Source organism: Varanus komodoensis, unplaced genomic scaffold, assembly GCF_004798865.1.
Source record: "Varanus komodoensis strain SLA01 unplaced genomic scaffold, ASM479886v1 scaffold14_1, whole genome shotgun sequence".
Taxonomy (NCBI): domain Eukaryota; kingdom Metazoa; phylum Chordata; class Lepidosauria; order Squamata; family Varanidae; genus Varanus; species Varanus komodoensis.
In genome coordinates this window covers 25,268,802-25,284,235 of record NW_025335438.1, presented here as the reverse complement: position 1 = coordinate 25,284,235, position 15,434 = coordinate 25,268,802, and the positions used below count along the sequence as shown (strand labels likewise).

The window sequence follows — 15,434 nt, the reverse complement described above, 5'->3', positions numbered from 1 at the left end:
CTCTGTACCAATTTCTTAGTCAGTATTGCTTTTCTCTTGCTTTTATTTTTTCTCCTGTTTTAATAGGGCCAGCCATGCTATTAGGCAGAGAGAGGCAACTGCCTCACACAATGGGTGCTGTAAAACTGTAGTCATGGCAACCACTGAAGCTGTTCTGTCTGTGTCTACCCCCCACCCAAATTTGGTTTTTAAATGTATTTAAAGTTTTTTATTGAAACTCTCATGATGGTTTACAATTTAAAAAATCAATTCCAGCAATAAAACTATTAAAAAAGTTATTAGTGCCAGTACTTGATGCTAAAATAATTTAAATACTATTTAACAGTTAAATAACTGGGTAAATAAAAAGGTTTTTGCCTGATGCTAGAACAAATAAAGCATTGGCACCAGGAACGGCTCTCTGGGAAGTGAGTTCCATAATTGGGGCGCTATTGCAAAAAAGGCCCTCCTCTTCATAATGGCCCTTCTCTCCTCTTTCAAGGAGGGTTCTTGGAGGAGGACCTCCATAGATGATCTTAAGGTTCGGGAAGGATTGTATGGAAGGAGACATTCCCTTAGGTAACTAGATCCTAAACTGTTTAGGGCTTTATTAGCACCTTAAATCAGACCTGGACATCAGTTGGTAGCCAGTAGCTGATATAGGACCAGCTTAATGTGTTCTCATTTGCTGGTCCCAACCAGCAATCTGGCAGCTCTATTTTGAACCAATTGCAATGTTCAGACCCATTTCAAGGGCAGCTCCACATAAAGTTGGTGACATCCTCTGGGTCCAGGGTTGTCTTCTTCAAGAGAGGCCTGATCACTGCCTCCTTCAAAGGAGGGGACCAGGCTGTCTCTCAGAGGTGTTGATGACCTCCTGGATCAAAGCCCAGGTCACATCCCTCCCTGATTTTGATGATCAGTCAGGAAGGGCAAGGGTTGATTATACAGGTGGTGGGATGTACTTGTTCAAGCACCTTCTCCACATCCTCAGGCTGCAACAATTGACACTCATCCAACAAGACCAGATAAGATGGAACACTGGACACCTCCTTTACAGGACTAACTCCAACTGTGGAATCCAGTTCATGGCTGATCTGCATGATTTTACCCCGCCCCCCACAAGTGTTGTGCAAATTTGTCACAGCAGGCCACGGAGGATTCAGTAGGGTTCACTCGAGGGCCAGACTGCAATAGGCCATGAACCACCCAAAATAGCTCTGCTGGACATCTCAGTGAGGATGCAATGCTAGCTGAGAAGAATCTCTTTTATTTGCCACCTTCACCACCACAATGTAGGTTTGATGATGACCTCTTACTTGTGTTTGGTCAGATTTGCTGAGGGTTTTCTCCACCTGCACTCTAGCCATCTCCCAGCTTGCTTGCAGTTCAGGAATGTACCAAGGCAGTGCAGGAGCTCAGCAAGCAGGGTGAGGGCATTTAGATGTGATTGTGTTGATTGACCGGGTCACTTCCACATTCCATAGAGCAACCTGAGCTTCAGTCTGAGCTTCCCTCTCTTGAAGGATAAAGCTGAATGTGCCACATGGTCTATCCCACTCTGCCAAACCAGCCTGGTTCTTCAGTGAATCTGCTTCTGCATGTGGAATGGAAGGAGGGGTGCCATCTTATCATTTGCTTCAGGCAGCAAAATGCATTGGGCTAGACTTACTTATGAATATTAAAAGAAAAGAAAGAAGAAAGAAGTATGCTTGTCCATTGGCAAGCTGCATAAAAGAACACAAGATCATTTTTAATGGGGGTGCCTAAGGAAAGCAGTCATATGGTGAAATTTTTTAGGCATACTAAGCATAGATTAAACTTGAATATGTGATTTCAGAGTTGAAAGATGCTGATATCTCTTGATTTAATTATTTCATTATCTCCTTACTGAGCCTTTTGTCTCCCCTTTGCACCACTGTAATGATTCAGAAGCTCTATTTAGAAGTAATCATTGCAAAATAAGAAAATAGCATTGCAACTGACCTCTGAATGCAGCAGCAGGAGAAAGGACTTGAATCACTAAAGTAATGCAGTCATCAACACAACTAAAACAAAAACAAAATTACCTCAATAAGTTAATTCTTTGCTGGCCTAAAGGGTTTTTCCCCCAAAATTTTCAACACAATTAATCTAAGTCAGTGGGTACTGAATTTCTTTTAGCCAGAGAGCTGACTTCCATTTTGGAGAACTCTCAGGAGCCACATGCCAGTGGTGGGTGTGAAGGAAGCAAAAGGCTGGGCCACAAATAGCATTTGTTGCTATGTGCTGCTAAGTCACCTCCGACTTAAGCCGACCCTATGAATGAAAACTCTCCCAAATGCCCTATCCCCGTTCAGCTTGTGTAAATTCAGGACAGTGGCTTCCTTTATGGAGGCAATCCATCTCACCGTTGGTATTCCTTTTCTTCTTCCACAAATCACATAGTAAAAGTTTAACTTTTACTGTAACTAGTTATTAGGAAAGACATCACAAGAAGTATGTGGAAAAAGCACAAGAAAGCTGGGAAACCATCAGTCAGAGGTCAGGGGAAAGAAGATGGAACCTCTGGGAAACCACAGAGGGCATGATTTGGCTCCTGGTTCCCCACTCTGATGCAAACACTGTCCCAACAGCCTTCTGGAAAACTTTCCTGGGCAGATGCCTAGACAGGCCCCTCAGGAAAGGCTACATGGCAAGACATGCTCCCTCTGTCCTTGGCATGCACATGCATACCGATGCCCTCTGTGTGCCTGGCTGCATGGGGGAGGCAACCTCTGGCAGCATGGTGGGGGGGCGAGGACATGTGCAGTGGAGAAGCAGGAGAGGTGGGTGTTCTTACAATCTGGCACAGAGCAGGCCAGCACAGGAGAGTGCTCCTGTAGTCCTATTCTAGAACCACATTTCTGCTCTAGAGGAGGCAATTGCTTTGCTGAACAGCAGGCAGCATATTCCCCCACCAAAAAAAGAGGCAGCTGGCTGAAGCCACACCCAGGGCAGCATGTGAGCCAATGAGGAAGAGAAGGCCATGCAGGCAGGAGTAGTGCACATAAGATTCTGAGCTGGGAGAGGGGCAAATAATGGGATACTAGCAGCCGTTTCGAAAGACGATGGAGAAGCATGGAAACCAGTCATGCTTGGAAGCCAAACCCTAGTCTGAACCCAGAACACAAGGTGAGATACTATGCTGCACAGCATTGCTTAGCGTCATGTGTGAATGCACCTGTCGTCTTCTGCATGGTGATAACGGCTGTCGGTTACCCACAGGGAGCAGAAATGCTGGGATTCTGGAATACAAACAGAATATAAAGCATATTGGATTGCTGTTGGCAAACCGTTTTCCACATTGCTATGTTCTCTGGTTAAAAATTTAATGCAGTTATCTGGGATTGTACTTTTCAGAAGTTCCTCACGAACAGTGAAAGTGGGAGACCACAGGAGAAGACCAGAGTAGGACAAACACAAACTGGAGCACCAAGCAAGGCTGCCTCTGTGGTTGCCGCCGCTGGAGGCAGCATGGAGTGATGCCCTGCTGCCAGTGAGATCCCCCCACAGGGACTGAGCACCCAAGAGTTGCATGCTAGCAAGGCAGAAAGATAGTGCGGAGCAGCCAGTCACTGTGGCTGCTACATGGCAGTTGCTGGTCAGATTTGGAAAGCCGCAAGTGTGGCAGAAGTCCCTGCAGAACTCTTTGACCAGGCTCAGACTGCAAAACGAACAACGGTGAAGCATGAAAAGCTTAGAACAAGCCATCAGATCTCCACGTGGTTCCATGCAGACTAAAACTGCCATACTTCAGCATGTTTGCTGAGTTTAGACTAAAGGCACGGCACACCCTGAGGTTTCCACCATTGCTTATTGTGATGTGTGAACCTCTCTAATCGGTAGGATCAAGTGTTAGTCAATTGGTCTACTCTAAGTAGGTACAACATTGAATACCACCTAATTGCTTGTAACCTGCAGTGTTGCTTTCTTTTGATCTTCTAGAGTGAAGAGATTAACTTGATATCAAAGTAAGAAAAGGACTAGAACACCTAATGACAGGTGGTGACATCAACAGCAACGTGGTGTTTGGAGTACATAATGATTGTTTTCATGTAATGAAAATACAATTTTCAGTGCTATAGATCTTCAGAAGAATTTGGCACACCTGGATCCTAAGTGTGCCAAACACAGTTAACTAAAACACTTATGCCTCTCATATTGTAGGGAACTGCACAGATATTGCGCAGTACTTGGGTGAATGCATTGATAATTATTAGCTCAGCCTGATCTGTCTGATCACAATCACATGAAGAAAAATTTAATATGTGGAAGAAATGAAAAGCTCTTGAGTGTTGTATTTTCTTAATGAATGAAGGCATTCAATCTATTTCAGGCATATAGGAATATTTTGAGCAGTATTTTTTTCAATAGGAGTCCAAATAGCTGTCATGGAAAGTGAGGCTTTGCAAAACCCACTTAGGGGATTTAGTGAATTTAGCAGAAATTAAGATAGATAGATAGATAGATAGATAGATAGATAGATAGATAGATAGAATGTTTGGCTAGCTTTTTAAAAAAGTGAACCACAACTTTTTTTGTTGTTCAGTTTTAAACCCACAATACAAAATAGATATCACCGGTGGCATTCCTTATCACTGACGGAGTGGTCCTGTGGCCCATAAACATCACCTGGAGGGAGACACAGGATACTTCGGAGTCTCAGATCCAAAGTCAAAGCCCCCTCCTGCCCCTGCCCCTGCCCCCTTGCAGCCAGCACAGGAAGAATTTAGAATTACACAACTAAAACTGGGAAAACCACCTCTCCAAAACGAAGTATTCTAGTGGGCAGGAAAGGGAGGAAACTGCAGAGACCAGGTAGGAATTATCTTGTGTCCTCTTCAGTGCCCAGTGCCCACAAAGTGCCCAGCTAGGCAGGTGAAAATGGCTGGGTAGCAAAAATGCAGAGTGGAACAGAGAGGTGAAGGTTGCCTCTACTGCTGCTTCTGCTCAGTGTGGCCGAAAATTGTCTCCATGGGATTGCACCCTCAACTGTTTAGGATTATTGTGGATTGCATCTTATTGAACTCAACAGGACTTAACCCTGGGTGAAGATGCATAGGACCACATATGGCACAGTCCTGTGCATGTTTAATCAGAATAAAATCCCACATTCCACAAAACTGTTTTTTCTTTTATTAACATGCGTAGGGTTTACATCAAAGTAAAATCTTTAGGATTACAAGACTGGGAAATCAATAGGTTTGCTAATATTTGCAGAAACTTGCAATTCATGCTGTTAGCAATAATCATTATCATCAGAATAATCATTGTCAAATGTAATGTATACAGTTGTGACTGTGGAATTAAAAGAATATTGAGCATAAAGTTCAGATTCCATATAATTCAGGAGAAAGATACTGTATTTTTTGCTCTATAAGACGCACCTTTTCCCCCCTCAAAAGTAAGGGGAAATGTCTGTGCGTCTTATAGAGCGAATGTGTGTGTGCCCGACGCCCGGGACGCTGCCGGCCGCCTGCACCATGTGGCACCACCTGGCCGGCATGCGCTCAGCGTGCGCTGCTCCACCCCCCCTCCAGCGCAGGTGAGAGCTGTGCCGCTCAGGGGGAGCGATGCGGAGTAGGAGGAGCCGCGGCCTTTAACCCGCCGGCCGCACAGAGAGACGGACTGCTCACCCCCACTGCCCGGGAAGACCTGCCGCTGCACCACCCAGAAGACCACCACCGGCACACTGCTGGCCCAGCTGCACCACGTGGCACCACCTGGCCGGCACGCGCTCGGCGCGCCCTGCTCTGTCCCCCTCCTCCAGCACAGGTGAGAGTTGTGAATCACAGGTCGGTGTGTGTTTTCAAATGGCAACCCGTCTTTTAATGAAGCCCATGGGGAAGTGATGGGGAATGTGCCTGTGATTATCAGGAAGCTTTCCATGGATCCCTCCTTTAAAAACTAGGTGCATCTTATGGTCAGGTGCGTCTCATAGAGCGAAAAATACAGTAAATTATGGAAAAGCATGCTCCGTATCTTTTTATTTGGAAAGTTGTATTTCATAGCAACTTGGGAGGAAAATCTGCCTTTTGTTCTTTGTTATCAAATAAACTAAACTGTAATCACATTTTCATCTGAATTTGGATCAATAGTTGGCCTTGTGATCTTTTTTTTTTTGAAGTCCACCATAATTACACAGTACTTTTGATCAGGTGTTGACTATCTTTCATGCTCCATTGGTAGCTGTGAAATATTTGACATCAGTAGGCTGTATTTCATAACAAGAGAAATTATGGACACAGCCTCAGCTTCTCCCATCTTCTTTTCAGCAATGTGCAAGGAAATCTAAATTCAACATATCACAAAGTGGAAATTCTGCCATGACCATGGGGATGATGAGTCATGACATCCATGGACTCCTGGTTGCCTGTTAAAGACCTGACCACAGTTTGACATGTTGTCCAAACCTGGGTAGCAGGAGTTTTTTGAGGGTTAATCAACCCTCAAACAATCCATGGTCTGTGGCAAGGTTATTTGAGGTCTGCTTACCCCTCAGACAATCCGTTTCCTGGTTCAGACAATGCAACAAACCATGGCAAACCAGGGGTTGCCCACCTGCCTGCACTGAAATCCATTATGGCAAGTTCTAGTGAGCTGCAGTGAGGATTGTGAGGATTTGACTAAATATAATCCAGATGTATTTAGTCAAATTATACAGAAATCAAACATACATCAAGGCATGTGTTTGCCTTTAACTGAATTAATATTGAATGTTGAGAAAGACATCACAATTGTTTTCCAATAGACACAATACACTGATCACTGCTAGTTTTGAGCACACTACGTGAAATATTTTAACATTTTTACTCATACTGATTGACTTCACATGTTTAGGTTGCTTGCTAGTTTGGAAATGTTTGTAATGGAGACACAGCATAGAGGTGCTTTAAATAAAATTCAAGTTTCTCTGGTACTTCCTTTCCAGCTAACTTAAATATGAGAATTGGCTCGTAGGTGTATCAGCAGCTGTTGTCAGTATGCTATTCAGATGAAACCTCCATGTTTATCAGCAGCGTATTTCTGAATATCTGATACTAGAGACTAACAACCAGGAAAGGTTGTTGTATTTGCCTTCCTGCCCTGACTTTGTTTCCACTGTTGGAAACAAACAAACAAGTTATGAAGTGGATCATCTCTCTTTTCAAATTTATATTAGAGATAACCTTCACACTTAATTTTTAAAAAGAAACTGCTTTTTTAAGATAAAAAGCAGCTTTCCCCCTGGTCTTTTCCTTGTTTTAAAGTAACAACTTTTTATTTTTGGAGAAAGAAATTCTCCTCCCACCCCTCAGGGAGGCCAGCAGGAATTCACAATAGGGTCCCACCCAAGATTTCTCCGCTCGGACACGCGAGCGCGATTTCAGGCAGGTGCCCACGCAGCGCTCTTACCCAAGCGTCGGCCGCGGCAATGCGCAGGCTCGCGCAGCCCCGCGCAGGCGCGCTAGCGGCAAGTCCTTGCTTGAAGGGCTGCGGCGTTGCTGCTCGCCGGCTTCGCTGCTCACAGTGGCAGCGGGAGCCGCGAGGAGCAGTTGCTCCATGGAAGGCTAACGCCGCCTGAAAGGGCGGGAAGAAGGGGGACTGGGCTTCGTCGCTGCCGCCTTTCTCTCGTTCTTCTCCCGCGGAAGCTGGGCGCCGTGCGGGCGTAGAACGGCTCCTGCTGGGTGGGTTGTCCACCTGCCCGCGGCTATGGCCGGCGGCGGCGGCGGCGGCGGCGGCGGCACTGGTGAGGCGCCCCTGCCCATCGAGGACTCGGAACTGGCACTCGCCGGCATCAACATGCTGCTCAACAACGGCTTCCGGGAGTCGGACCAGCTCTTCAGGAAATACAGGTACACGCCGGTCGCGGGTCTGTTTTGGACTCGGGGCTTATCTGTTCGCCCCGGAACCTTGCTTCGAAGCTAGCGCGTCATCATGAAGTCACACCAGCGAGAGTATCATTGAGCCCAGTGCAGAGTTCTTGTCTCCCCTGCGCTCTGATTAAGCGCTGTGAGTTCTGCAGAATTAACTGTACTAGAAATATAAGAAGACCTCTGCTGCAAGGACCTTGCAGTCTAAATGCAGGGTAAATGGGAGGATGGCTGTAGAAGGAATGATGCCTAACCTAAGTTTAGCCTCCGGGTGTTTCTGCTTTTGGAATTGAGCTCTTGTTAGCTGCTTCTTTTGGGGACATGATTGCCAATCAGAAGCACTCCAGCTGCTTTTCCTTTTGTTGTTATCCTGACAAGCTCTTGATTTCAAGACTCTGTTGTCCATCCTCTGTCATCTTTGCTGTTGCCCCCCTTGTTTCTCCACCTGCATCTTAACCGGGGCTAGAATTGGACTTCAACCTGGAATCTGCTTTTAATGCCAGCACTCAGCCCTGGAATGCTCAAAGTAATAATGGTGCCCCTGAGCATGTTCAAAGTACTTTAAAACTTCCTGTTTACCGCACTCACACATCTGGAGTTGGGCTTCCCAATTAAATGAATGCTTGCTGATGCCTTTATTACTATTCTCCATTTCATACACAGAACCACACCCTTAGTTAACTGGGAATAACTCCCAACCTATTTTTATAGTATTGTCTTTTTTAATTCAGTAGACTGGTACTGAAACTTTTCAGCACATGTCATCATATAGGATGGATATATGAAGGCTAGCCAATTGCCAATTATTATGGTTTTCTTTATCAGATAAAGATGTGACTTCTTCTCATGCTACTCTTTTTCTGATTCTTATATGCCCTAAACCTTTCTTTAGATATGGATACCCAGATGTGTGTAAGTAGCTCTTTGCTGCAGCCAGATATATTGTGAGGAAAGAAGTCACTTTGTACATCCTCAAAAGAGTTATGCAAGTTTACAGGGTTCAGAACTTAGCCTTTGCTTTCATTGCAGGTCCTGGCATCTGGGACTGATCAGTTAAACACTGTTTGACAGGGTAGAGGTTACTTCTTCTCATCAACTAACTAGTATTGTTTCTGGAAAAAAATTATAAGGGGTTTTTATAAAAGGCCCTTTGGAGTAGATAGAACTCAAGCAGTGGCAGTTCCCTTATGAAATGTGTCCAGTATGATGATTCACAGTGATTCAGACCTAGTTTAGTAGTAGTAGTACCACCACCAGCAGCAGCAGTAGTATATATAGAGAACAAGTAGCTGTATGACTGAAAACAACTTTGCTTCCACACCAGAACCCTTTACTGCTTTACTTACCCTTTCTGCAATAAGCTGGAAACAGAATTGTGTGAAACTGCCATCACATTTATTATAATACTAACTTACAATGCCTTCCTTCCCACATACCCTTCATCAATTGTTTTGTAATGTTGATTCACAAGTATGGTCCTTTTTCAGTGTTAATTAAAAACTTCCTGCATGCAGACTCCATCCCTTTTTTAGCTCCTGTGGAGTGCAACAGTAGAATTACTGATGAATATTCTCATGTTATTGGTTTGCATTTTTAGTATGTTTTGGGAAGTTTTAATTACCATTTTCCTCTTACAATAAGTGTTAGTTAATGTACTTTCTACTTTCTGTGTTAACAAGAGCCGACATGTTGTGGCAATTGACATGCCAGTAAATAATCCAGCAGCTGTACTTAGTAGGAAGTGTAAAAAAAAGTAGTAGAACCTATAAGCAGAATACTTTAATTAAAGGGACAGGAGTTCTGAAAAATTCATGATAGTACTTTGGCTCTTACATTTGACACTCTGGTGTTGCAATTGGGTTTTAATAATAACAACCTAACCCTAACATCTGAAATTGTCCGTATTGCTTAACATTTCACACATGCTTAATATACCCTTGAATAATAGTGTTAAATGAAATAGATTGGCATAATACTCTAGAGTACCACTCTAAGAACTCCAGGTTAATGAACACCTTTCATTTTGGGATAGGGCAGACTAAGGGTTCAGTGCTAGATGTATTTTGCTTATTGTGTCCTATAGCTTATAACTATTTCTAGATAGCCTTATTTTTCTCTTCATAAGCTATTAAATTATAATTTTATGCTCTGCCCTTTCCTCAGCCCCACAGGAAGATGGAAATTCTGCAATGCAGCTTTTCTTCTGATCCTTCTAAAAATCCACTCCTGTTCAGAAGCTATTAATTCTCTCGCTACAGCAAGTGGCATGCCCTTTTTCAAATGGTCATAAATAAATGCATTGCAGTTGATCTTACTTAACTTCTCTGCATGCATCTCCTTGTGCCTGAATGCTTATGTGACCCCCTATTTCACCTATTGTTCTCAACCCTTATTGTTACACTCATATTCCTTGTCTTCTCTGCAGCTTTCAAGCAGTGTGAGTTCCCAAGCATTCTCTCCCCTCCCTCATAACCGTATTGGTAGACAGAATTGCATTCTTCAGACCAGTTTTTGGGCCAGGAGTGCCTTTCTTGCATTTCTGCATATTTAGGGCACTGAAGTAGAAGTGCACTTTCTATCTTGATGCTTCTGGATTGGGAATGATGCCTTGATATAGAGAGGCAATAGTCAAAGATTCCTTTTTAAACTTCCTTTGTTTATCATTGATCCAGCATTGACTTAGTTGATGCTGCTTTCTTTTCCCTTCCATAATGTGTTCTGCCTCTGGTATCAACAGTCACTCTTATTATCTCTTATTTTATACTGGGGAAGCTTTCAGTCATTCCTGTTGGCAGTGGCTGTCCTGTTCTGCAACCCTGTTTAGTGCTCCCATATTGCACCTGGGTAAAAAAAAAGCCTGTGATCAGCCATTTGCCACCTGCATAAACTGCCATGTCATCTCTACTTCACTGATTCCATTTCCCACCTCTCCTCCCCTATTCACACTCCAGTCTTTCACAGAACCCTCTTATTGGTGTATTTCTTTTTTCCTTTTTTCTTCCTCTGCCTCCACTAGCATGACTAAGATCCTATCAGTGTAGTTTCTTTTATTTTACTTGGATACTGTTGGGGAGAGAGAGAGAGTGAGACTGAGACTTAAATGCGAATGTAGTGCATCTCCTTAATGAGACTGTTTCCTTGCATTCTGCAAGCATTTGCTGGAAGGGTTCTGTCGTCTTCTATTATGCTCCTTTATTTCAGTTGGTAGAGCAGATTATCTGCTTAGCTGACTTTTCCCCTTACTCATTTCCCTTCCTCAAGATGACTTTTTCGAGTGTAGGATTACACAGATATTTTTTTCTAATCCCATTAAATTTCTGTACACATCCTGAAATGTGAAGAAATATACTTTTATATGCTTGAAAGCACATTCTGCTGAAGTCAGTGAGATTTCTTTTGGAGTAAGTTTTCTTAAGAGTACAGTTAGTTCTTCATGTTTCTGAGTTCCTCATTATAATAGCACACAGGCCAGCAAAAAAATCACTTGTCAGTCCCACTTCATCATGTTCTCACTTAATTTGTATGTGAGTTACCTTTATATCCCACTTCTTTTTGATTACTGAACAAGCAGACACCCTCCACCTTGTCAGGCACATGCCTGCACTGCCTTTTAAGTAGCAAAGACCTTTTAATTTTTGCTAGATGTAAATGGAATCTGATTTTATTGCTAATCTTATTATCAGCCCTGATTGAATCACTTAGTATGGTTTTTATTTTGTGTGGTATTGTTTTTAAATTTTATCATTTTATTGTTATGAGATGCCTTGACATTGGGCAGAATAAAAATATTTTCTTTGCCCATTAATCTGAAAGCGTAAGGCATGTCTAATATATCATGTTTATCAAATCAGTTTCTTCCCATATCTTGCCTGGAAAGAATGTATGTGTACAAGAGAGAAAGCTTGGAGGATATAACTTACTGTGGACTTAAAAAAACCCTCACACCATTGTTGTAATCTGCAATGAAATTACACATTCCCATTTCTCTTCCTGTTGCACAAAAATGGTTCCCTGATATTTTAACAAATGATCAGATGATCATAGCTTTCTGCTTCTGCATTCATTGTGCGAAAATTATAGGCTCTAGGCAAGTTAATATCCACAGTATTTTTGTGGCATGCAGAGTTATAAACCTTTATGGTTTTATGCTTTAAGACAGCTTTTTCAGTTGTGGCTTCTGTGCTTCCAAGGTACATGTTATAGCCTGGCTGATGTTTGATTATCCCTTGCCTCTTGCTTTGGAAGGACTGTAAAAGCCACTGAATATTGAATGCCTTGATGTACTGCAGTGCCTGTTTGCTGGGAAGCAGGTGCTTTTTCAGACAGTCTTCTGTTTGAGAATATTACAAGAATCAAATTCATTAGCAGTAGGAAGCTTTAGAGTATCTTTGGTCCAGTCTTGAATCTGAAAGTTGTTCATAGAGAATCCAGTATGTAATTGCTGCTGCTTCTAATGAAGCTGATTTTAGTAATCAGTATATGGAACTTTTGGACACTGTTGAGGCAGGGGTGGCGGCACACACCTGCGTGGCGGCGGACGCGCACTTGGAGATCTCCAAGTGAGTCCAGAATGATCTCCAAGTGAGCAAGCTGCAGCCTCACCATGTGTGTGGTGAGGCAGCAGCGGCACCGGCGGGCGCACACATGGCAAGGCAGCGGCTTGCTCGCTCGGAGATCGTTTTCTCCAAGCGAGTCCAAAATAATCTCCAAGCGAGCAAGCCACCGCCGTGCTATGCGTGCGGCAAGATGGTGGCAATTACATGTGCAGTGAGGCAGGCAACAGCAGCGAGTGCGGGCACGGGGAATCTAAAACTTCTGAGGCGGGGCCGGATAAATGAGCATGGTGGGCTGGATCCAGCCCACAGGCTGTAGTTTGAAGACCCATTGTCTAAGGTATGCTTTCTGTCAACTTCAGATAATGGTCCAAATCATATATAAGAGCATTTAATTTTTAAGACAGTTTTACAGGTTATGATAGTCAGTCCTAGGAATGCTCCTGTTGATATACACTAATTGACTTCTTATAGGTCAGACACAGATCAAATATGTGTTACAGCTCTTTGATGTAACAGTGATTGATTCTTGAACTGAAGTGTGTACATCCTTCTCATGTAATCACTTAATTACCAGGGCAGACCTTTTCAAGGAGCAATAAACACTGGAGTGTGGGAAATGTTGCAGATGGCCCAGCTCACTTGAGATTGTATGAGTTGTAGTTTTAATATATCTGAACACCACCTGGTTGGGGGAAGATTGAAATAAGTAAGTTTTAAAGTACTGTTGAAAATGAAGAATGAAAGTCATTCAGTTCAACTTTGCATTGAGAAGAATCACTGGAAACTGAAATAGCTGATGTTCAGCAGCACTTGCCTTTCATCTTCAGTAATACTTTTTGTCATTTACCTGGAACAAATATTTAAGTAACTGGTCCATGTTTCCTGGGTCTCCCTTGGATTACTTAAGCTTTGTTTCATTGCTATTTTCCAGTGTTTGGGTGCAGAAGTTGACTTCAGAGACGTATCACATATTTTTTGATCTTCACACATTTTTAGATGCAGTATCAAATGTTACCGTTCTTAAGAAATCTTGAGTGGATAATCATCTGGACCCAGAGACTTGTTAATTTTTAATTTGTTCTTGTTGCCTCATTTCTACAGATTTCTTCCTCAAAATGTAGATTCATGCATTGTAGCAGCCCTACATTTTCTGCAGTTAGGTTAGATTAAATAAAACTCTGCCATTTTCCTGTATTGGCATTCTTTTGTAGAAGCTTTCCTATTTGTGATGCATCTTCTTGTGATTACTGTTTTTAACAATATGTTCCTCATTTGCTTGCATCCATTATTGTCTGCTTGTACTTCTTTTGTTGAAGTTCATGCTCCTTTTTGTTTTCCTCATTTGATGATTGCCATTTCCTAAGAAGAAGCCTCCGTGCCTATTATTACTTCCTTGTCACTATTCATTAGCCATGCTGGCATCCTGTTTGATTTGGTTAATTTTTCACTAACCACCAAAAAACTGATGAAGTTGGAGGAGAAGAACAATGAGCACTTTAAGGTTTATAGGTTGATTTTCCTTCTAAGCACTTAAAGTCTCATAAGAAAGAGTGTTACAAAAATCTAGGACAATTTAAACATTCTTTCTACCATCAAACATTAGTAAAAATACTACAGTCTTTTTTGTTTACTATATTGCTTTCAGCTAGTAAAAGTGCAAGTAATAAATGTAAGGCTGTAATGCAAAGAGGCAATATATGTATGCATGTTTTGTGCTGTCCCTAGATTTGTAAAACCAGTTTGGAATTTGGATATGGTAGTTTTTCTGATTGGAAACTGAGACAACTAAAGTGTGCAAAAGTAGCTTCTTGTTATTGAAGAATTACAGTAACAGGTGTAATGCTTTGAGTATCCTTCCTTATTTTTCAAATTCCTAAACTTATTTTTTTTAAATAAAATGGAGTAGGAACATATGTCAGAATCAAATCAGTTATGATTATTTCATCATAGATTTATTAACTGGTCCATTAAGTGTCTGTGACTCTTCTAACCAACAAAATGCATCACACTCTCCTTTTTCAACCAGATGACAACACATTTGGAAGACCACACTTCCTAATACCACTTACTGTGGAACATTGGAGATTACTGAAATATAGAGACTGCTTTATGGCCTCTATAGTTCTACATTCTCACAATCGAGTATTAGTGTACTATTGTTTTAGGGGAAGAATTCTGGCATAGATTTGAGGCACTGCGGAAACTGTTTTACTGAAGTGGTTTTGCGCCCTTACTGTGTTTATTCAAGCCTATTGGAAAGTTTAGAATTAGTTGGCAGTGAGGTTTCAAATTGTATTGCTTGCTTACCTCTGCTTTGCTTACCTCTGAACTGCATGTTTCTGCCAAGGCTTTAGTAATTCATCTTGCTTGCCTGCCCCCAACAAATAAGTACCTAATTAAAGTTTTATTCTAAAAAAGAGTAAAAGGATTATTCTGGTTTTTGTTCTAAGTTGATGAGGCCTAACTGTTAGAACAGAATGTAATAGTTAAACATTTCAGTGAAAAACACCTTAGCATATTTAGAGGATAGCATAGTTTATAGTTTTGTAACAGCAGTTGTATTGGTTTAAGAGTGATTCTTATGATCTCCAATGAAGTTTAGTTTTTGCTTATTTTATTTTTAGAACCATCAGATAAGTTGTTCTAGGCGAGAGTGAGTTTGACTAGAAATGAAACTAATTTAGCTTTTTGAATCGTGAACTTTTCTGAATGTCAAGTTGTAACACACGTATGATCTATTGATGGATCTGTAAATCTACACTAGTCCACAAGTTGTGAACTAATGGATGGGAAAAGAAATGAAGCTGGTTTTTACACATAAGTTCATGTTTTTGGCTCTGTGTCTTAACCATCTCTGTATTCATGTTTGGTTGGCATTTGATTAGTAGACTTATTGGAATTAAAAAAGCAGGTTCATGTAAGCAGGTACATCCAAGGGAAGAAATGTATTTTTCTTCCTTTGTATTGTTGCCCTAGCTCCAAGATGTTTCAGGAAGTACTCCTGCCCACACATGCTACCCTCTGA

General features: G+C 42.1%; 1 protein-coding gene across 1 annotated transcript in view; it reads left to right on the top strand.

The window, feature by feature from the left end:
* The first annotated feature begins 7,460 nt into the window (after positions 1–7,460).
* TTC39C (tetratricopeptide repeat domain 39C) overlaps positions 7,461–15,434 on the top strand; it is a 44,131-nt gene continuing 36,157 nt past the window's right edge. The window contains exon 1 of the mRNA XM_044424106.1: positions 7,461–7,835. Coding sequence (XP_044280041.1) covers positions 7,693–7,835 — 143 coding nt within the window. The 5' untranslated portion in view covers positions 7,461–7,692. The remainder of the gene's footprint in view (positions 7,836–15,434) is intronic.